This window comes from Muscardinus avellanarius (assembly GCF_963383645.1).
Source record: "Muscardinus avellanarius genome assembly, chromosome: 3".
Lineage (NCBI taxonomy): Eukaryota > Metazoa > Chordata > Mammalia > Rodentia > Gliridae > Muscardinus > Muscardinus avellanarius.
Window position 1 is genome coordinate 41,560,770 of NC_137788.1, and position 23,681 is coordinate 41,584,450.

The following is a 23,681-nucleotide window of genomic DNA, read 5'->3' on the forward strand; positions in this document are numbered from 1 at the left end:
CCTGAAGCAAGATTGTAGGTTCTGGTTTTGGGTCTTTGGGGAAGAAAGGGAAGGTTGTTCTCTGGAGAATGGCTTAGGCCCCTGGGTGTGATGAAATCCTAGGGATGACTGTGTATGGCATACAGAAGATGTTCAACAAATGTGAGTTAGATTCAAATTAAACAAACTCTTTGAATGAGGCTTGCCAGGTAGAAGCCTTTTGTCCAAAGTTTCATCTTATAGGTGGAAGCTGGAAAGGGAAGTGACGTGCTCATTACACAGCAAGTCAGAGCAGATGCCAGATTAATAAAGCATGTGGTGGCTTATGGACCACATATCAGAACTCTGCCCCTTATAGAACAGCTCTACTAGGAGATCCCTTAAGCTTCTGACTAGACTTGTCTAACCTGAGAAACTGGATTACATCTGGAATAAATCTGATCAATTGAGAAACTTCCCTAAGGAAGGAGGGGATTCTTTGCCTTACTTTTAGAGTCAGTCTCCAAGAGAAAGATAAAAAGGGGAAAAAATAAAAAGAGGAAAGCCAGGCATGGAGGGAGGCTGGGACCGAAGGGTCATAGGTTTGAGGTCAGCCTCAGTAACTTAGTGAAATCCTGATCAGCTTGTCAAGATCCTATTTCAAAATAAAAAATAAAAATAAAAAAGAACTTGGGGGATAGCTCAGAGGTAGAGCAGCCATGAATTTAATCTTTAGTAGCAAAAAAATAAAAAGATGAAAAGAGTGAGAAGGGCCTGGCTGTTAATGGTGGAGCACTGTGGCATTTGTCTGTGATGCTCAAGCCCATCTCCAGCTGACCCAATCCTTCCTGCTTCCTTGCTGCTACCAGGGTGCCACACCCCGCCTGCGGCTCTCTGACTGTATACCACTAGTCCTTCATCAACTGGTTCCCACTGCACTCTTCAGCCACGCCATCTTCTGCTCCCAATCTCATACTCCAAGGCCCACACTCTCCCAAAGGGGGAAAAGCAGCTCTCTCCATGCTCTGGACTTTGTACACGCTGCTCTCTACAAGGCCCTTTGTCCCCTTCTTATTCTTCTAGACAAAGCTTGAGTTATGATGCCCCCTTGCTGCATCTATTCTCACCCCTGGTGCTCCTGGAGGGTTAGATACTCCTTTTCCTGACCCTGTGATCCCTTGTGATCCCTCTGAAACCACACTTCCCTGTGGTCACTGATCTGCCTGTCTCCACTGTACTCAGAATGTCTCCAGGCAGAAGCCAAGACCACTCAGCTCTGCACCTCCAGAAACAGCGTGGAGCCTGGCACGCAGTAGGTGCTCGATGAGTGCAGCCATGGGTTCTAGAACCTTTTGTCACAGAGGTTCAGAATGAAGCTGCTTCCCACTGGCCCTCATTCTGAACTCTGGGGCTAGAGAGAACAGGTCTATGCCTTCTGCTCTATGAAAGCCTTTTAGAGATTTGACCAGAGCAAATATGAAGTCCCCTGATGGTTTCATTCTAAGGAAAATACCCCAATGTCTCTACCAGCTCCTCATAGGTCTTCGCTTTAATTAGGGCAAACAGCCATCCTGCTTTGTCCCCAATTGCCTAGGTTTTAACGCTGAAAACCCCCTGCCCTAGGAAACCCCTCAGTCTTGGGAAAACCAGATGGTTGGTAAACTTAGCTTTGCGTTTCTTTTTTCATCTGGTCCTTCAGGGCACGCGCCATGTTATTAATGTCTCGAGTACAGTGAGATGAATGAACACAAAGCTCCAGGGGCTGATGGCAATAGCAAGGTAAAGGCTGTAGCTCTTTGCTTCCCAAATCTGTTTCTGTCCATGCAGGAAGAATCAACATCAATGTCTGCAGGAGGATAGTATGTGGTGGATATGGGGTACGAGGGTTCCTACAACACCCTGTTAGTCAATATTGACTTTCATAGTGTCAATTAAAATGTCTAAACTTTTTACTACACAGGAGACCTCATTTCCCCAAATCTCTACTTCCAAAGATACTTTTGTTTTAAGGAAACCCCATTATCTAAATATTGTCTAAGCAGCTCCCCATACACACATACAAGTAATTCAGGCATTTACCCATTGAACAATGATTTATTAAGTGTCAACAGTATAGCAGACTGTCCCTCTCATTGTCCTTTGGGTTAGTCAAAGTTGAACCCAAACCTGCGACTGGTTGAAACTGACCTTGGGTTAAGTCCTCCCACTTTGGGGGCTCTCCCCACATTTTTGCAACAAGAAGGTGGTATCACAAGTAATTGCATGCATCAGTGTGTATGTGAGCCTGAATATAGGCAAACAGGGTTGAGTTGCTTAGAAATCAGCTAGGATTTCTTCTGACCGTCAGCTAACAGCCATAATCCTGAAACAATATCAACTCTCTTGATCATCAACTTGGTTTCCATGGAGCCTTGCAGTACTGCTAAGCGAAGGCTGACAGTTATCACTATAAAGTAACTTTACAACTTTGTAATTTGTAGCTCTCTGCTGACAGTAATATTAACAGCATTTCGAATTATGGCTATAAACTTGACAACAGCAGATAAAACCCTGAGAAACCTCATTTTGAGGGATGAGAGAGGCTGGGGGAAGGTAATGACATTTGGCTTTTCTAAGCCCAGGAAGAAGGCATTCAGAAATCTGGGGTGCACAGGTCTGGAGGTGGGAGGCTGGCTGCTTCCAAAAAGCAGGACCTGTTCAGGGCAAAGCAGCTCAGTGGGTGTTACAGGGACAAAGTCCATGCAGCATCCAACAGAGCTGTGTCTGCATGAGCAGAGATGACAAATAGGTCAAGGTGAGGGACAGATGTTATAAAGAGGGGTTCTAAGAAACAGGAGCAGTAAGAATAGGCTGGTGAGTCCCAACCTCTGTGGGCCTCCAAAGAAAAAGGTCTTTGCCTTCAGGAAATGAAAGGAAACATGAACTGGCTGCAGAGCAGTGAGGAAGGTCAAACAAAAGCCTGCCAGGCAGAGTGGAGAGAGGAGATGCTTTGAGCTAGACCAATCTGGATTCAAATTCTCACTCTACCATTTTAGTAGCTGTGTGGCCTGGGTATGTTGTTTGATTTTTCTCAGCTTCAGTTTTCCTATTTCTGCTGAAAAGGCCACAATAAAATGACTCTTTATCTCCATTCACCCACCCATTAATGTATCACCTATTCATCCATCCACCCATCCATCCATCTATCCATCCACCTACTTATCTACCTATGGGTTTGGAAATAAGTGAAATCTATACTATTAATATAAAATAGGCAAATTAGGATCAAAGCTTAACAATAGACCTACCAAGCCTATGGGGAAAGATACAGGCAAAGCCAATGTTTTGATGCAAGGACCTTAGTACTGTTCATGAAGCATATTCTCAATATTATTGTTTTTACCACCACTATCACTATTATTAGTCTTCCATTCATTCAGCAGTCAATCAGTAAATAATCATATTTAAAGATCAAACTCCAGTCTATGTCTGTTGTTGGGGGGGAACCAGCAGATTTCCGTACAGTTTAGCCTTCTGTTCCCCCACACCCTCTGGTTGAAGCTTAGATTTGCTTATGAATCTTAACAAATCTTTGACCCTGGCTGTGGCAAATAAGAACCAGGAAGTATCTGGGCATCTTTAGATGTCAATGGGCAGGGCAGGCCCAACTGCTTCCTACTCTCGTGCTCACCTAAAAATCGAAACTTCTCCTCAAGAATGGACATCCAAATTGTACCCTCCATGCACATGTACATTTACACACATGCTGATAACTCCTCTGGCCAGCACAGCTCACAGAACTCGCTGTCCTATTAGTGAGCCAAGTGGCCTGGCAGATGGTGAGTGAGGCCTTCTTCTACTTCATTCATTTGCATTCACTAAGGGTCTATTAGTCCCGGGCCTTGGCTAGAGAGGTGGTGACTTGACCGAGGTTGCACAGCTTTACGAGGGGAATTTTGGATCCTCACCCTCCCAGTCAAGCGTTCTTTTCACCAACTCATCAACCTTGACAGTGTGTGAAGGAAGACAATCACTTCCTTCACTGTGACTGTATAGTACTCAGTCCTGTTATGAACCTGTCCAAAACCAAAGCCTCTCTCCAGGACATCAAGCTTGCAGAGCCATCTGCCTACTAAAACTCTCCATTTGGATGTCATATAAGCCCCTTATATCTTGCACATCATAAGCAGAGCTCAAACTATGCCCCTCCTCAACATCCTTCTCCAGTAGTCCATATCTCAGTGAATGGCTCTACTATACTGGGTATCTTCCTTGACTCTAACCTCTACCCTATATCTGAACAATCAGCAATATACTCAATCTTGCCTGTTACACATGTTAAATGAGACCATTCCATTTGCAATTTGGGCCACATCCCAAGACCAGAGATACCATATTTCAAAGTGAGGCCTGACGGCATCATACAGGACTTGAAAAAGAAAACCCAAGACCAGTTTTGCAACCTTTTAGCACATGTACCTTCAGATAGGAGAGCTGCTTAAGAGCTGCAGTCACCTGACAGGTGAAACACCAGACCTCCAGGGGCTGAGGAAGGAACCATAATGACCATTCAAGCATCTGCATTTGCCAGATCTCTAGCTCCAGGAGAGAGTATGTCTGAAGGCACTCGCAAGGGCTCACCTGTGCCGTCTCCTGCGAGCACTAGTGACCTACGACCTCCTGTCCCTTGCCTGCTCTTCTTTATCCTGCTCAGTCTCAGAGAGGTGAACTGCTACTGTAACCTGGGCTGGGGTGGGAAGTCAGGGAAACAGAAGTCAGGTAGACTCTCATATCCTTGGTCACCATGAGCATATTAGAGATAGGCCTCAGCCACACGATGGTGAGGTTTTTTGTCTTTGAAGAGATTTGGTGTTTTTGATTGGACCAGACACAGTAATTGCTGAACTGAGACTGTTTTGTGACTGGAATTAATTAGAAGACTTTTAATTTCCTGAGCACGATTGGAAACTCATGGGGTCTGCCAGAGCCTTTTTATCTCTAGATCTATAATCTATATCCATCTATCGCTAGGGCCAATGGGAGGCAAACAATAGAGTGGTTTCATAATTGTTCCTGGTTATCATATTGTGTATTCAATGTGCCTGTTTCATCATCCATACTCCCTTTCCCTTCTCTTCATGTGCTGGCTCTGCACAGCTATGTTTATTGATCACCGGTTGTTCCTGGCCCAGCCCCAGCTACCCTCCAATACTTGGACAGAGCATCCTGTCTCTGGCATCTGGGTTCTCTCCTGCACTTCTCCCTCTGCCAGGAAAGCTGCTCCACCCCTTCTTCCCCTGCCTATATCCCATTCTCCCTGGAGAGCTGAGCCCCGGTTTCTCTTCCTCCAGGAAGGCCTTCTTCCTACTCCCCTTTCAACTGCAGCTGAGTTAGAGGGCTCCTGCTGCTTCCCCAGCCAGCAGAGCTTTCCTCTGCTGACGCACTTATCCCTCTGCGGTGCTGTTGTCTCTTTACCTTTCTCTCTCCCTTTGAAACTGTCTTCCTGAAGGCAGGAACCGTGCCTTATTCATTTATCTCTTTCTAGCATCTAATGAGTTTTTCTGGGTAGCTGAGTAAATAAATGATATCTTCAATGTTTGATGTATGTTTCAGAGGACCTGCTACCAGGGATATGATGGGGTCTGAATTGAGACCAATCCAATTAACTGATTGAAAATCTTGGCATCTTCTCTTGGCCAGCCATACCCTTCTCCCAGAGCCAGCATTATCTGATTTCATAGCTATGAGCCTGGGTGGAAACCAGGCTGCTCAGGAACTCAAGGTCTCTGTTCCCAACATTTCTGCCATCAGTTATGTCAAAGAGCTATTTCCTATTGGCTTGTAACCATACCATAAACAAAAGCCAAAGAAGCTCTGGGTTACTTTATGGTTCCAGTTTAGCCTTTTCTCTTTTCTAAAAATCATTTAAACAGAGCATATTTATTACTTGGCAGGCGAGTAAAATGTAAATAGGGTTTGCTGAAGAATGGTCCAAAATTCTCAGGAATTTATCACTTCACAACAGCAACAGAAACAACAAATGACAGGAAGGAAAGGCAGGAGAGTTAATATTTGAGAGCATCGAGTATGTGCTCAGTAACTCATCTGTTCATGAGAACATGAGCTTTTCCACGTGACCCTCACAGCAACCCTGAGAAGTAAAAAAAAAAAAAAAAAAAAATTGTTATCCTCACTTCACAGATGAAGAAACTAAGGTCCAGAGTGATTGGGAACTTAAGTGAGAAGAATGCAAAGAAGAGCACCCCTACCCCCAGAATTCTGCCATGAGAGCCACATTCTTGCCAGTGTGGACAGGTGAGTGTCCTAGAGGCCACCAGCCAGAGCAGAGGCCTCCGAGGATTAGGTCTCCATTAGGTTTTTCCATTAGGTTCTGTTGAGAGTTATGGGCCTGGCTTCCAGAAAATGAACTCTGCACTTTTCCTCATAGCTTTGCATCTATTTTAGATCATCATGGGCTTTTATTAAAGTCCATTCATGGGCCCCTCAATTTAGAGGCCCTAAATTAAAAGAATAAATGTGCCTACTGGCTTGGTCTGATCAGCTGTCTAGAACACCTTTCATTTATTTTCACTATTAAGTTAAGACTTATGTTTATAGGATCACTGAATCTTGAGGGCCATGGATTCTTGATGTCACACATACATCTAAGAATTAAATTATTCAACTTAGACATTAGAACCCAAACAATCTGAGAATATCAGAGCTGGGAGAGATTAATATTCAAGTCCATGGGTAATCTGAAACCACAATAACTCCAACAGGTAGGAAGTACCAGACACTGAGCCTAAGAGAGGGGACTTTCCCAACCATAATATTGCAGTCCTTGCTCTAATGCAACCCCCCATTGTGGCTTCATTGAGTCAAAGACTCAAGCAACACAGGGAATGCCACGTGGCCCTCATGGGGCTAGGAAAGTTGGAGCAGGAACATCTATGGAGTATCTTCCAGATGCCAGGAGGTAGCAGGGGATTGTGTATATGGTGCATCGTTTCACCCTCCCAATAACCCTGAAATGTGGCTGTAGTTTTTAATTTACAAATGGGGAAACGGGCTCAGAGTGGCAAGATCTCCAGCCCAGGTCTCACAGTGAGGTAGACATCCCTGACTGTGCCCATTGCTTTCTTTCCCTGATGTGGAGAAAGGACATCAGAACGTAAGACCCAGGTCATGTTTATCTGGTGATTTTTCAGGGAGAAAAACTGAACGGACAGAGACTTATGGTCCGGCCTGGACACTACTGACATATCCCTCAGGATCCTCTGCCTCCCTTAGTCCTTCCTGGATTTTATTTAGCAACCTCTGGCTAACTAATTTGGTCTCATGTGTCCTGTTTACTGAGAAGGGGCTACCCTGGATGACAGACTCAGGAGGCTCCATTATAGGAAGTACACATCTCTTCCCTGTGTGAGCCAGATGGCATTTTGTGGCAACCCCACCAATTCTTTCGCCCCATGAATCCCGTCAACATGGCTCAACATGGCTACTGGTCTCTTGTACTAACAACCCTACCTACCTTCTTGAACATAAATGCTGGGCCTCATTCACACTCAGATAAATCTTTAAGTGTTTTAATATAGTCACTTAATATATGGTTTATAGTGCACAGTCCTATCACAACTCAATAAAGTATGAACTTCCTGTTACAGAATAGGAAACTGAGGCCCAGTGAGGTTATAGAGCCTGCTCAAGGTGACCCATCTAGTTAGGCTGTGGCCCAGCCAAGATTCAAATCCAGATGTGTCTGAATCTGAAGACTGTTCTCTTTGCAGGATACTTTTTGTGACTGTATTTAGTCCCCACAGGAGGGGCTGGGAAGTACGCAAGTCTCCAGAGGCTACATGAACATGAAGACGCTCACCTCAGGAAGGCTGGAGGACTCACTGAAGGGCGAGAGTTGGAGCTGTCATCAAAATCAGGTCTAGAGGATACTTTCTCCCAGACCATATTGTCATTCCCAACAGACCATGTAATTTCTTTTTCTGATTGGGACCTGGAGTCAGAGCCAGCAGCCAACAAAGATCACAATCTGTCTGCCTGAAGTCTCCCTCCGTTATGAGATGAGAATTTTTTTAAAATGCTATTTCAAAACAGGAACCAGGTTAAATCATTCTTGCTTGTGTTGAATTGGCCCGCGCTTTCCTGGCGCAACTCCAGTTTCGTCTTCTCATCCTCTGGATCACAGAACAAGGCAGGGTGGCTTGGCGGTATCACGGGCTGCTCAGCTGGTGCGCAGTCTCTCTGTTCTCCCTTGACTCCTCTTGTCACTAGCTCCCATGCTCCACCGCCACCCTGTCCACTCCGTTACCAAATCTTTTCAGTTCCACATTCTAAATATTCTGTGGCCACCCCCCTTATGTGGGCTAGAACTCTCTCCCACCTGGCTTGTCCCCACACTCATCTGCCAATCTATTTTTTCCACTGAGGCAGAGTGGTGTTACACTCCTATTGAAAATCTCTGGCTCTCCATCATCTCCATGTTCAAGTTCCATGACCTTCACCTGCCATTTCACTCATCTCTTGTATCTGAATCCTTCATCCACACTGGACCGTTACAGCTCCTACTACGTACTTTCCACCCTCCTCAATCTGTGTGCAATGCTCTCCTTCCAGTAGCACACCCTCAACCCCACTGGATGAATTTCTACTCAATCTTAAAACTCAGCTTAGATGTTTCTACCTTAGGAAAGCCTTCCCTGACCTCTAGGCTATTCTGAATTCTCCCTCACTGGCATGTAAAGACGTCCTATTCATTGCAACATTCCACATACTTAGAACTTCATCAGGACTATATAGCAGGCACCCAATATATATTTGTTAAACGCCAGCATCTAGTGGCTTTCTGGAATTCTTCCACCTCAGAATTTATCACATATATTTTAATTGTCTCTTTTCTCTCTCTCCATGTAGAATGAAAGCCTTGTGAGTCAGGAATGTGCCTCTTGTCCAGTATTTTACCCTACATGCCTTGTATGGTTCCTACTAATGGTATGTTTACTTTTGATGAATGGCGACTAGTTACCAAGGGGAAGAAGAAACTCTATGACTGGGCTGGTCTCACTAAAACTGCATTTACTTCCATCACAAAAGCATGCTGAGAAAGAGTAGAAACACCCATTAAGTTGGACATCAGAGAACAATAGCAAGCTAAGTTCAGGCCTCCTCTGGAGAGGCCCCTGTCTCTCTGTGCATCCGGCTCCTGACTTCCATTTGGTGTACAAGCCCAAACTCTTCTTTAGCAACTTTCTCTTCCTCTTTTGCCTCAATATTTAAGGAGAGCTAAGCAGATACAGTGTGAAATGTGACTGGTGCACATGGTAAGGAGTGTCCAGAAGAAGTCATGGATCATTGTGTGTGTGTGTGTGTGTGTGTGTGTGTGTGTGTGTGTGTGTGTGTGAGAGAAGTGGGAGGAGGTCATGAGGCACATATGGGATAGCCAGGACTTGGGAAACCATGGGTCCTCTGCCAAAAAGTAGAGCCAATTCCCTGGGCCTTGTGGAGTTGCCCTTACTGTGTCCTCTCTCCTTTCCATTCGGAAGCCGGCTTCAGGATGACTGTCTTGGTCTTGGTGACTGTGGGAGGGAACTTTCAGTTTTATCATGGTTTCTACAGTGTTCTTCAGGATTCGCAGAATGCTCTGACATCTGGTCTTGCCCTTGCTAGCCCATCCCTCTGAGGCCACTGCCCTGCCTCCCAGAGTCACAGCAAAGCAACTGGGAGCCAAGCTACATTTGGCTGAGTAGACCAGTCCTAAGCCATGCCGCTGCCAGAAAAGATATTTTCCTGCACAGACTATGGTAGGAACACCATAACACTCACCAAGGGTTGGAGGAAGCTCAAAGGGACACTTAAACTTCTGGGAAAGAATTTTTACATATAGTGGGCCTTCCATATCTGTGGGTTTTGAATCCAATGATTCAACCAACCATGGAGAGAAAATGTTTGAAAAATATGTGTCTGTACTGAACATATACAGATTATTTTCTTGTCATTATTCCCTAAACAATATAGTATAACAACTATTTACATAGCATTCATGTTGCATTAGATATTCTGAGTAATCTAGAGATGATTTAAAATATACATGAGGATGTGCACAGATTATATGCAAATACTGTTCCATTTTATAGAAAGGATTTGAACATCCAAAGATTTTAGTGTCTGCAGGGGTCCTGAGCCAATCACTCCGGATACTGAGAAAAAAATTACATACAGAGTTTATCCCATTGTTTTTATTTTTCCTCCTTCAACTAAAATTCTTTTTTCTGAGTAAAATAATGGCTGGTAAAGGGAATATTGATAAATCTAAAAACAAAAGGATAAATGAAAGCAGAAAAACTATCTGTCAGAGCCCTGATGCAGTGATTTTGAAGTTCATATCAGCACTCAGGAAGCTAAAATTACTAAATAATATCTAAAAAATCAAACAGGCTAGAAAGTTCTAATTTCACCATAGCAAACTTTGGAGTTTTGAGAGAAATTGCATGAGCGAACCGAGAGGAAAAGAGATCTGCCAAAGGAAATAGAAAGGCAGAAAGAAAGATGCATAGAGGATGAGAGGGGAAAGCCAGGGAATATGGAGAGGAAGACAAAGAGGAGAGGAAGAGAGGAATGAAGGAAGGATGGGAAGAAGAGAGGACACAGTAAGGGTAAGGGAGGGGAAATGAGCAGGGAGAGAAAAGTACAGCACAAGTAAGCAGGGAGAGGGAGAAGCAGAAAGGGAGAGAAAATGAGGAAGGATAGCTGTGAGTAGAGAAGAAAAAGAGAGCAAGAGCACAAGAAAACAGAGAGGAAAACAGAAAATACAGTTTTAAGTGCTCAGGGTTAGGAGGAGTCAAGGTCATCGGGCTCTTGGAACGCGACCCGGGGGGTGTCAGCCAGCCCTGTACTTACATACATCAGATGGCAGAAGGCTCACTGCCTCACAAGGCAGTCAGGGGGAAGACGAGAGCTGCTAAAGCAATAGGGAGTTCCTGGGTACGGGAACCTTGAGGAAGACTTGGGGCCTGGAAGCAGCCACTGAGGATGTCCTTAGGAAGGACATATGAAAAACTGGCCAAATAGGACAATCCAAAAGTGCTACCAGCAGAACAGCCACCTCCTCCTCACCCCAGAGCCTAGCTCTTTCCTGAATTTGTGATTTGATTTTTGATCTGCCTAGTAAATCCCACCAGACCTGAACACTCCTGGATGGGTGAGGGCTGGCCCATGGCTGGTGGGGATCTGTCAAGGATACAGGCTTCTTCAGTGTAGGGCACAGCAGCTGTGGTGCCCCCAACGATGTAGCTGTAGAAGGAGACCTCTAGGGTGTAACAATAGGATGTGTGGTCCAGGAGTCCACCTAGGAAGCGCCGGCCAGTTCCTGCCTTCACAGCATCCCGGTTGAAAGATGTGCTGGACTAAAAGATAAAGTAGAAAGGAGACATTCAGAGCTGGGCATCCACTGGCTACTGGATCTTACAACACCTCTTTGTCTCAGCTTTCCCATCTGAATAGTGGGATATTAATCCCACATCCCAGGGTTATTATGAGGACTGATGGGACAAATGACATAATTACACTAAAGATCCAGCAGAGCTCTTGGGGCACAGTAACGGCTGCTCAATGATTATCTGTGGAAATTTGAATGGGGACAGATGGAGCAGGGAAAAGCAGACAGGGAATAAGAATCAACTACATGATGATGATAATAAGAAGTAAAATTGGTGTAATACTTTCAACTTTATAATATTGTTCTCTATGTACTATCTCATAGAGCTTCAAAATAATTTCATCATCTGTAGATGTTAACACATTGTCTTTCTATAGATAAAGGAACGAATGCTTGCAGAGCTAGAATAAGTAGGTGAAACACAGATTTGAACCCAGGACTAAGTGACTTGTGGTACCCCAATGCACCTCACTCTATTAGAGATGACTGAACTCGTGTTCAACATCATCAGAGGTAGGGATCATGGCTGTTTCTTTAGAAGTGTGTTGTTAGCACCAGTCAAAGGGAATAGAGAGAAAAGAGTGAGCCCATCAGTCTCAATCCTCTGTTCAAACACATGCTTTGCTCCCGCTGATGGTGCGAAGGAGGCATGTTGCTTTATTTGTCACAGCCTAAGTTTTCTCATTTATAAAATAGATGTAGTAATAACAGCCCTTGCAAAGTTGTGAGAGACAGTTCATTGAGGGTTAAAGGGGCATTCTGTGCAAACTCATAGAAATACAAATCAATAAAACTGTGATGTTAATAGAAATATTGTAGCCAGGCATGGTAACACGTGCTTGTAATTTCAGGACTTGGGAGGCTGAGACAGGAGTATTGCAGGTTCATGGCCAGCTTCAGTTATTTAGTAAAATCCTATATGACTTGGTGAGATCCTGTTTCAAAATAAAGAATAAAAAAATAGGAGTGGAATTGTAGCTCAGAGGTAGAATGCCCCTGGCTGGGTTCAATCTCTAGTATCCCCCCAAATACATAAATATATATATATATATAAAGATTATGTCTTATTCAAAAGGGGATAAGAGAAGAAAAAGAAAGGGAAAGAAAATATCAAGACAAGAGAGAGAGACAGTAGCAGGTAACAAAAAGAGAATACTGTGTATGTGTGTGTACGTGCAATTTGTAAAGGAAAAGATCAAAATCATACGATGTTGATCTGAAAGGACATTGAAATTCATGTAGTGAAATTCGATTCTGGTAATTTGTGAAGTTGGGCATTGAAGACCAGAGAAGAGACAGGGTAGATGACCTTGACCCAGCTCTGAGCTCCTAAGGGGGCTGTGTTGTAGGCACATCATCACGCAAGCCCAGACATAAGGCCCCCTGCATGTACCCTTCCTAGGATCTGGAACCTTGACACTAAAAAGGTCTCTAAACATACAGCACCTTCCAAGAAACCTAGACCTAAGAGGCCATAGCCTGCTCTGAAATGGCAGTGATTTAAAAAAGACAGAGCTGTCCCTCTGATAGGGATTTCTGCAAAATCAAATATGGCTGTTTTTGCCCCCCAGTTGCAAATGGACAGCCACCTCCTTCAATTCCATCTCCAAGTGCTAGATGACCCTTTTACTAGATTCTCAACTTTTCTGGCCCATAGGTGTCTCTTGGGTATAAAGAGAGGACTAGACAATCTTCATTTCCTTTCCTGGTCTGACATTCAAAGATTCTAGGATTCAAAGTGCATCTTAGCACACAGAGAAATTCATCATCTCCAATAATGTCCAGCCTGAAGCAACAAAGCAGGTGAGTTTTCAGCTCGTCAACTTCAAAAATTGCTATGAACTTTGTAGGCCTCGCCCTCTCTGGCCACATGGAAATAACAAGGCCCAGAAATTTAGTATCAAGTGCACAAACTCTCCTATGTCCCCATACTACCTGCTGCTTTCCGTCCTTATCCTCTCTCCCTGTTCTTTTATGATATTGTTTATGCTACAAACTTTTCTAACTCCTGTCTCACAGCCTCTCAGCCCTCCCCCCTCACATGGGAGGGCTAGTAATAGCATCAGTCTTGGGAGTTGGTTGAGATCTTTACTGCCTGCAAGGCACTGTCATATCTACAACTGCACGTTTCTACACAGAAAGCTGCAATGCAGGCAGGGTAGGGAATTATCACTTAACAATTACTGACAAAGAAATTGAGGCCAAGAACAAGTCCCGGAGGAAGAGAATGGTGTGCACATCACCCCAGAAGCAAGCATACTACGTTCATACTAAAAGAACTGGGGTGGGTGAACAGAGCCCCTGGCTGGGGCCTGACACACAGGAGGTATCAGTGAGTTTCTCTTCTTGTGAATGCCAGAGTCAGATCCACTAAGCAAATGCTGGCTCATCAGAGATCCCAGACACCACCTTTGTGCAGACTCCCTCCCTGGCTGGTGGCGTGCTGCTGGAGGGCATGGTCACCACTTGTTTACCACCATCTATCACCCACGCAAGGCCTGGTGTAGAGCGGGTGGCCCTTGAAGGTCAAGCCCAAATGAACTGAGACTGAAGAAAAAGGGGGAGGTAGCAGAGGAAAAGGTGCGTGCGGGGGGCTGGAGCTGGCCAGGCCACAGGCCTTGGCTTACATAGGAGAAGTCCTCGGCGTTCTGGCAGAGGAGCTTGGGGAAAATGGCCTGCCTCTGGAACCTCTCCTCATCCTCAAAGATGTTGCCGTACATGAAGCCATTCATCATGGTGGAGTGGGCGTGGATGTCAATGTAGAACTCCAGGCTTGTTTTCTGTTGAGAGAAGGGATAACAAATGAGAAGTCTGGGAGCAGAGAGCTTGCCTTAAAGGGACCAGACACTACACACACACACACACACACACACACACACACACACACACACACCCCATGCCCTTTCACAATGGTCCAGTGTGTCAGCTGATTTGGCAGCCATTTGCAGTGTGATCGGATCAATTTCTCTTTTGATGCATCTGTCCTCAGGGCCTGCAAACATTGCCAGTAGCTTCCCTCTATAGAAGCCTTTTGAAGAGTTGAGGTTTTATTGGGTTAAGGAACGATATTACTTAGTCATAACAGTTAACACATTTGTGAATAGACATTAGTAGGATTTATTTCTCTGATTAATGAGAAATGCCTTCCAGGTAACATAATTGTATTTACTTTGGTTCTACTATCAGTTTTGCCCTAAATCACCATTTTAGCCTGGTATAAATCAAGTTCCCACTTTAAGCCTCAGCTTTCTTATCTGAAAAATAGGTTCCAATTTCAGAAAGTTATAGTGAAAATTGGGCACAGTAACAGTAATTACTATAATTTCCTGCTTATCTAATACATGCCAGGTTTCATCCTGGGAGCTTTACATATAAATTCTCATTCAAATCTTTAACTTGTTTCACGATGCCACCCCTACCCTCCAATAATATATGAGCAGGGGGAGCTGCATGGCAGAAGCATTTATAATCTGTAAGTAACATTGGCTAGTCTTTCTCTGCTCTCTACCCACAGATATTGAAGGCACTTCCTAGCTTGATATGATGTTACTTGTCAACACTCTCCGAAGGTAGGATAATTGTCTATAAGGAGCTCAGTACCTATAAGTGAAGGATGCTCAGTATGCAGAATGACAGAATCAAGGAGCCCAAAGAAATTACTCCAAGATACCACAATGAACTGGTAGAAATTGAGGGACCCTTAGGCCATTAGATCTTCAATGTTCTTCAAATACAAATTTCTTTTCCTATGTATCAGCCATATATATTAATATATAGAGATATGTTAATCCTTTCTGAAAGTAACAAAGGATCCAGATGTGTAAGGGTCTTGCTCAATCTCATGGAATAACTGGGATTGTCACCAAGGCCTCCTGACCCCTGGCACAATTAGTTAATCATCAATGGCCACCACTAGAAAAAGCCAAGGCAAAGACTGGCCACCTCTACATCTCCTTTCTAGTACATAGTCCTGCTGGGAATGAAGAAAAGTCCACATTTCGAAGGATTTTCTCTCCTTGGGACACTTTTAAATGAAGTTAAAACCAAATGAAAACCATGTTGCTTCTAGAATGTGGGCTTGATTACTGTCATTTCATTTGCCTCAGAGTTGGAGTGAAAAATTATGTCTTGCCGAGCTCCCAGTTCTCTGGGTAGCAGAAGCTGTCTTTGGAGAGATACAAGATGCACTGCTCTGTGTGATATTAAACTCATCATTTTCAGCTTTGGAGGTGGAATATACAATGATTCAACAGGAGCCCTATAAAAGTCATCTTTGCAATTTTATTTTCTTCAATTGTCTGTCTTTTCCTCTGAGCTTTTGATGAGCTGTAGAGAAAAGGAGGAGGTAGAGAGATGACTTAAGAAATGTGTGAGGAAAAACTTCAATTTATATCTCTGGGTGTCAGAGAGACAGAGGGCTTTGGAAATCAGTTTCTCTGACCTTTCTCTGATCGGCCCCGGGTGGGGAGGTTGCTGGCTTACAGCTGGCCAACGAGCTAGTGCAAAAGCAAGACCCTGAACCAGGCTCTTCTGATAACCATTTGGGGATGGAGTCCATGGTCGTCACAGCTGGCAGTTGCTGTGACTTCAGGTTCAGCAACCAGTAGGTGAATTGTAATTGACCGATTCATATGCTTTGAAAGTAAAATGGTATGAAACAATTTATAGTGAACGATCTCCTTTTCATCCCATTCCCCAGTTGTGCTCTCCAGAGGCAACTAATGTTATGAGGTTGTCACCTATCCTTCCAGAGATAGTATGTAAAAATGCAAGTAAACACTGTCCCCACTTCCCAGTGGTAGCACCTATGCACACTATTTAGGTCTACTTTTTTCTCTCCGAATCTATCTTGGAGGTAATTCTTTCTCAGCAAATAGTTACTTCAATCTTTTGAACAATGTAAACTAGCCAGTTCCCTATTGGCAAACATTTAAGATATGTTCAATTTTCTCCTGTTCCAAATAATGCCTTAATAATAATAGACTCTGCATATACATCGTTTCACACACATACAATTATATGTAGGATAAATTCCTGGGAATAGAACTACTTGTATTTGCAATTCTAACAAACACATTATAATGGCTAGCAGTGTAGTAGCCTTTCTTCGGCTAGTACAAGAATTAGTATCTCTTCTTCAATTACTTTGACAATGTGGGTATAATCAAACATTTTGAAGTGTGTGTGTGTGTGCATTAACAGGGATTTAACCCAGAGGCATTCTACTTCTGTGCTACACCTTAGCCCTATTTTTTTTTCCTTTTTTTTTCTTTTTTTTTTTTTTTTTCCCCCAGTACTGGGAATGGAACCCAGGGGCATTTTATCTCCAAGCTACACCCCGGCCCTATTTTTTATTCTTTATTTTGAAACAGAGTCTCGCTGAATTGTAAAGGCCTCACTAGGTAGTAGCTAAGGTTGTCCTTGAACCATGATCCTCCCACCTCAGTCTCCCAAATGCTGGGATTACAAGCATGCGCCACCATGCCCAGCTTTTAATTTTTATTTTGAAACAGGATCTCACTAAGTTGCAGACAGCCTTGTTAAGTTGCTGAGCCTGGCTAGGAACCCGTGATCCTCCTGTCTCAGCCTTCCAAGTACTGGGATTACAGGTATGCCCCACTCTGTCCACTAACTTTTTGAAATTTATCAGTTTGATGGATGAAAAAATAATATCTAAGATTAGTTTTAATAGTCTTCTATTGTATGGCTGAACTTTTTATATTGTAAGAACTATTTGCATTTTCTCTTCTATAAATTGATTATTCTTTCCCTTTGTCCATTTTAGAACTGGGTATTTGCCTTTATTTCTTATTGATTAATAGAAAGTCTTTATTAGATAAATTTTGTATAGTATGTATAATATGAAAATATTTTTGTCATTTTTTTAAATTTTACTCTTACTAGTACATTGTTCCATGTAGAAATTTTTAAATGATAAGATTTAATATTAATTTTTTCATGGTATCTGGGTTGAATTATTTCATTATTTCTTCTGTCTTAATGTTGCACAGTTTATTTTTAAATTTTTTCCATTTCAATTTATATGGATGTAGGGTATTAGGAATTATTGTTTCAATAACATCTGTTGAATAGTGCATCTTTTCTTCACTGAATTGAAAGGCCATATTCACCATATGTTTTTTAATGTATTAAAGTTTACTTTTAGACTTTCCACTGTTTCCTAATCACTTTTCTACTTATATGTCACTACCATCAGTTTTAATTATTTTCTGTTTATAGCATGGTTTAATATTTGGAGAAATAGTTACCACCTTATTGTGCTTCTTTTTCTGATATTTTATGGATTTTCTTGCATTTTCTACATGATCTTTACAATTAGCTTGTTTAGTTTTTCCCGTTCCTTCCCTGTCCCTCCTTCCCATGCTTGTTTGAGTACATCATGTGCTTTAGAGAGTTTCCCTCTTCCCCCTCCCATCCTCTCAGTTAGGCTGTAATGTTAACATAATTTATGACCATGGACAAGTAGCAACCCTCCATGGCATCTCAATTTCCTCATCTGTAAAAGGGGCAAGTGGAAAGGATAAGGGAGACTTCTTTACACTTTTCATAGTTTTTTCTCATATTCAGTAAAATAAATCCCTTATTGTCTATCCAGCTTCTTGCTTGGGACTTAGTATCAGTACTTGCTACCATATATCCATCTGGCTGGTAAGAGGAGGTTCCTTTGGGTCCTGTAGAAGAGGACAAGGTCTGGTCCAAGTCCTTATCATCTCTTACTTGGTCCATGTTACAATAGCTTCTTAACTGATTTCCTTGCTGCTTCAGAGGGGTTTTTTAAAGACCTGGATAACATTATGTTACGTGAGATTAGCCAAGCAAAGGAAGAAAAGGAACATATGTTTTCTCTAATATGCTCAAGCTAGGGCGTATTAGGGACACCAGAGGGACTCCAGATAATGGAGGAGAAACCTCAGCAAAGCCAGAAAGGAGGGGCAGGGGAGAAAAAGGGCTGAGGTTAATCAATGAAAAAGCTACATTCGAATATGTGTATACATGTGACTATAACATTGTTAATCTGGACACTCGGTATTGGGAGGGAGGGAAAAAGGAAAGGGGGAGAGGGCACCAAGTACTGTGTGAATATATGCCATTGTCAACATGATCCACACTATGATGTGAGACTGTAGTGCACCAAGAAAATAAAATTAAAATAAAGAAAGTTTTATAGGAGAGTAGGCTAGGATAGTGAAAAGAGGAAAGCTTCATCTCATTTAATCAAACCCCTAGGAGAAGACCTCCTTAAACAATTACTTGAACTACTCTAGAACTAAGCAATAAGTTTCCAGAAAATGAAGTAGAGAGACATCAAGAGGCCCAGGCTCACTCTCCAGGAACAAGAGTATGTGCCAAGCCGCCCCACGGAAAGCTACTGCTAAGGCAGACACTGAACCTGGATGGCTTCAATGTTGAGAGGGAACCTCCACAGCTCTTTTTAAAAGGATTCCTGAAAGTTCTATTTGAAACTTAAGAAATTATTTACAAAGTCCACTGGGACCCATTTTGGGGGGAGCTATTTTGGCCTGCATGGCTGAGATTACCATTTGGGACCAGCTCGGCTAGAGTACACAGTAGCAGCTGGGTGGAATTTGTCCACCAGCGGACAGACTTCCAAGGGACCTGATGGGATTGCTGAGTGTGGACTTTGATGTCTTCTCCATCTATCAGTAATATCTAACCCTTTCTTCCTCTAGGCTTGTCCTATGACTGCTTTGCTGTCTTTCCTTATCTAGACCCGTGACAATTTGCTGGCTACCATGTCTAATCATTTTATGATGATGCCTCGTTAAAACCTTCCATACAATAAAAGTGCTGGCTGCAGGGGGGCAGAAGATTCATGCTACCTCCTCCTCCAGCCGCCCTAAATAGTAAATATTAAATATAATGATTTTCTCTAAATTATTGAAAAAATGCAAACTACAATACTTCTTTACCTAAAACTGGTGTATGGTTGCCAGGTATTCATAAGATAAAGTTAAAGCATCTTAATAAGTTGGAAAAGGTTGTGCATTTTGTGCAAAAGGGACCAAGCTAGAACTGGCCCCTACCCCAGTTCTAGCTCTTGTCATTTCATGCGGAGATATCTGGACCTTGAATGACTATGCTTATGACTTTTGTCTTCATACTTATACATAATATCTCCTCTGCCTAGAGTATACTTCCTCTAGCTCCTTATACCTTTAACTCTCACCCAATTTAAAATTTAAGGCATAAGCTGGATAGATGCTCCCCCGTCCCATTTCTTTTTCCTGGGCCATGAAAGACACTAGTTTCTCTTGTAATCTGGTTGGGATCAAATGGGCCATGTGTCCTGATATTAGCTCCCATATTGGAGCTGACCAAAAAATTCATACACAATAAATCACATTCTCTCTTACCCTTCTACATGAAAATTATATGTAAAAATTATGGTATTATAGGAAGAAAAAGTTGGACATAGTGGCATATGCTGTAATCCCAGTACTTAGGAGGTCGATACAGGAGGATTGCAGGTTTGAAGCAATCCTCCTGTATCAACCTCCTAAGGAAGCCTCTTACCAACAACTTAGGGAGTCTTGCAGCTACTTAGAAAGACACTGGTTCCAAATAAAAAATAAAACAGGGCTGGAGGTCTGACTTGGAAATAGAATACCCGTGGGTATTCTATCAGTACCCCCCACACACATATAAAAGAAGCCCATGTCTCTGAATCAACATTGGAATCACCAGACCTGTATTAGACTGTGATGTGACATAGATACGGACCTTTAATGTATTCAGCCATTAAGATTAGAGAAAATTTTTTACAGCAGTTAATATTATTTGACTTTACTACTATAAAATCTCAATTCAAAAAGTCTTACTTTTTCACTCAGTCTGATGAACAGTCTCTTCTACATGGCATTAGAATTCTTTATTTTCATTTCTTACTACAACATCAACTTTTTAAGGGCAGAAATCACATTTTTTTTTATTTTAAAAAAATCCATAGGATCAGAACAGAACAAGGCCTTGTGTAGAAGAGGTTATCATTAAAGGTTTGATAAATAAGTAAACAATAGAAAGTGAATCCACAAGAGAATAAGTGAATTAGTGAATGAATTAATGCATCTTAGCCTTTTTCTAGCAGTAAAACGAGGTACTTTTCTGTGGCTTCACTAGAGCACAAGGTATATTGCAAATGCAGGGCCCTTAATTATAACTTAAGAATGAGAATAGAGGGGGGGGCATCTCTGTTCTTTCCTTCCAAACTTAAGAACCTTAATTAAAACCAAGTGATGAAGGGCTGTCCCCTTGCCAGCAGCCAACAGCTCATCCTGCAATCAGGGGCCTAAAGAGTAAATTAAAATCAGTGCCAATAAAATTAAAACTACCTTGGGGCATATTTGCAACATAATTTAGTGTAGAGTTTTCTTCCTCCTAGACACCAGGGAGGAAATGGGTTTTCTTTCTACATTCTAAGCTGCTTCCCTGCACAGGCCAAAATCTGAGCTTGGTGCTCTGATCTGGCACTGAATCCTTCACACGAGCAGTACTTCAAAGGCAATCCCATATTCAACCCAAGGAGGGAAGGGAGATTTAGAGAGACCCAATACAGGAAGAGCAGAGGAGTTTTACCTAAGGTTTGGCGATAAGGAAGAAACTGAACATGGGCAAGAATAATGGCAATTGAGAAGAAAGAGCTTTGTAATTATCTCCATTGAAATAAACAGAGAGCGTAAGTGACTCGTTCAGCTTTGTACAGCAAGAAGAGGCAGAGCTGGGACTGAATCCCAAGTTGCTGGTTACGAGGCCCCATGCCCTGAGAGCTGTTGTGCTCTTGGGACTTGCAGTCTAGAAAGACAATTTCTCGGTCAGTCAGGCAAGCCCCATGCCAGACTGTGAGGTCTGGTGACCGTTGGTCTTTGCCTCTTAATAGTCCGCTGAGGTAGATAGGTGTGGTGTGGAAGTGTTAGGGCACTTCTAGACAACTTACTGGCGAAGATTTGCCCCAGGAAGACGTCTCCTCCATGGGACTCAGGAAAAAAGTTTCAAGCCTATTCTTTTTGTTACTAACTGACATTATCTCCCTGCCTGCTGCTTTAAGAAGTAAAAGCTATTTGGGGAAGCTACAAACACTGAGGACGCCTATCATAGCAACCAAGCCAAGCCAATAAAGTCATGCAGCGGTCCTTCATTGTGTATCATATACATCTCTGAAGTGTCACAGCTAAACCTGCCATCCTCAGGTAGGTCTTGAATGTGCCTGGATAAAAATCCAGATTGTCATGGTCCAGATCATGCAGGCCTTGAATCTGGAGTTTATTCACAAAGAAGGATATGATAAATCAAGGAAGAACTACCTAAGAAACCCAGGCAGCCGGTGCAGTGAGCCGGCCTCTAGCGTTCCATCTCCTGAGCTTCCCCACTCACACGCCAGCCTTCCTTCCTGTAAGGAAGTTACAAGAAGTTGCGGAACTTCCTGTAAGGTCTGGAGCTCTCTCGTGCTCTTCTGCTTTGTGATTCTGTCTGCTTCTTCAAGTGAGAATGCTCATTCCTGCCCTTCCTTTCTCCACCTGATAACGTCTTTGATCTTTCACTGCTTAATCCAAATGGCCCCTTGACAACGAGGCCTTCCTGAACTCTCTCAGAAAGGGTAGCTTTCTTATATGAACTCCTGCAGATTCTTAAGACATTCTTTTACTAAAATATTTACTCTGGCTGTGCGTGGTGGCACACGCTTGTAATGCCAGTAATTTGGGAGGCTGAGACAGAAGGATCACAGGTTCATGGCCATTCTCAGCTACTTAGTGAGGTCCTTGGCAACTTAGTGAGACTCTGTTTCAAAATAAAGAATAAAAATTTAAAAAAAGGCTGGGGGTTTAGCTTGGATGTAGAATTCCCCTGGGCTCAATCCCCAGTAAAACACACACACACACACACACACACACACACACACACACACACACAACATTCATTCACTCATTTGACAAATATTTACTCTCAATCTACTTTATTCCAGATGCTCTCATAGGACCAGGCAATAAGTAAGAATCCTGCCTTTAAGGGACTGACTCCCAGGTTGAGGATACCGGATCATAGACAATAGATGCAGAATGCAATTCATGCTAGGAATGCACTAAGGTAAGCCTCTGATGGTAGGTAATAGAGTGCATGAAGACAGAATCTACTTTAGATAGTATGGTTAGGGGAGGCCTCTGACATTTGACCTGAGCCTCAAAAAATGATTAGAACAAGCCATTGAAAGAAACTGGTATACTGTGCATGGTGGCCCGTGCCTGTAGTTCCAGCTATTGGGAGGCTGGGATGGGAGGATCACTTGGACCCAACAGTTCAAAACCAGACTGAGAAACATAGCAAGACCCAAACTTTAAAAAAGTATTAATTCAACCAAAATAGCTGGCAAATAAAGAACCTGAAACAAGGATAATTGTAACATTTCAAAGACCAGAGAGAGGGCTGGTGGCTGGATGGTGATGTGTACTGAAGTTAGCTCAGGAGATTTGTAGGGTCCCGAGAATGCAGGCCTTGGATTTGGAGTTTATCTTATGCACAGTGGAAAGTCATTTTATAGGGGAACACTGTAAAAGTATACCTTGCCCATCAATAGATTTCACTGGAACAAGAGTGGAGACACTGGAGACAGTTTCCCCCAGAGACCAAAGTAGCTTGAGTTAGAGTGGTAGAGATGGAAAGCAAACATGCTTGATAGATATTTGGTTACCACCACGGGACCTGCTCATGGGTTCTATGAGGGAAGAATCAAAGATGAATAAAGGGTTTTGTCACTTGAGCAACGAATTTTAGATAGTTGTACCATGTACAAGGATGGAGAAGATGGGTGGGCCCCCATTGGGATAGTGGTAAGAAAACTGAGAGATCTGAGATGGATCTTTGCAGTTTGAAATGACCATTAGAGTATCAGAGTAGAAGGATCAAGTAGGCAGTTAAGTGTCATTCAAGTAGATCCCTGGGGACAGGACTGGGCTGGAGATATGAATGTGGTCATTAGTAGCATGGAGGATAACACCTCCAGGAGAGGTCCCTGGACTGGGCCTGAAGCCCTCTAAAAGTGAGAGTTTGAAAAGAGGCAACGGTGAAGTTTCCAGGAACAAGTTGAAAGGAAACAAAAAGTTGATGGAAACTCCAAGAAAAACAAAAAGTTGGAGGAAAAAAAGGAAGGTGGTTTTCATGCAAACAAGAACAACAACAACAACAACAACAAAATGGTTTTAGGAAAAAAATATTATTTGTGAACTCCTAGAGAGCAGACCTGTGATCGGTTTATCTCTTCTTC

General features: G+C 42.9%; 1 protein-coding gene across 1 annotated transcript in view; it reads right to left on the reverse strand.

The window, feature by feature from the left end:
* The window catches only part of AGBL4 (AGBL carboxypeptidase 4), a gene marked incomplete at both ends in the record, with an annotated part of 1,136,473 nt that overhangs the window by 34,779 nt on the left and 1,078,013 nt on the right, over positions 1-23,681 (reverse strand). The window contains 2 exon segments of the mRNA XM_080691412.1: positions 11,192-11,354; positions 14,014-14,166. Coding sequence (XP_080547538.1) covers positions 11,192-11,354; positions 14,014-14,166 — 316 coding nt within the window.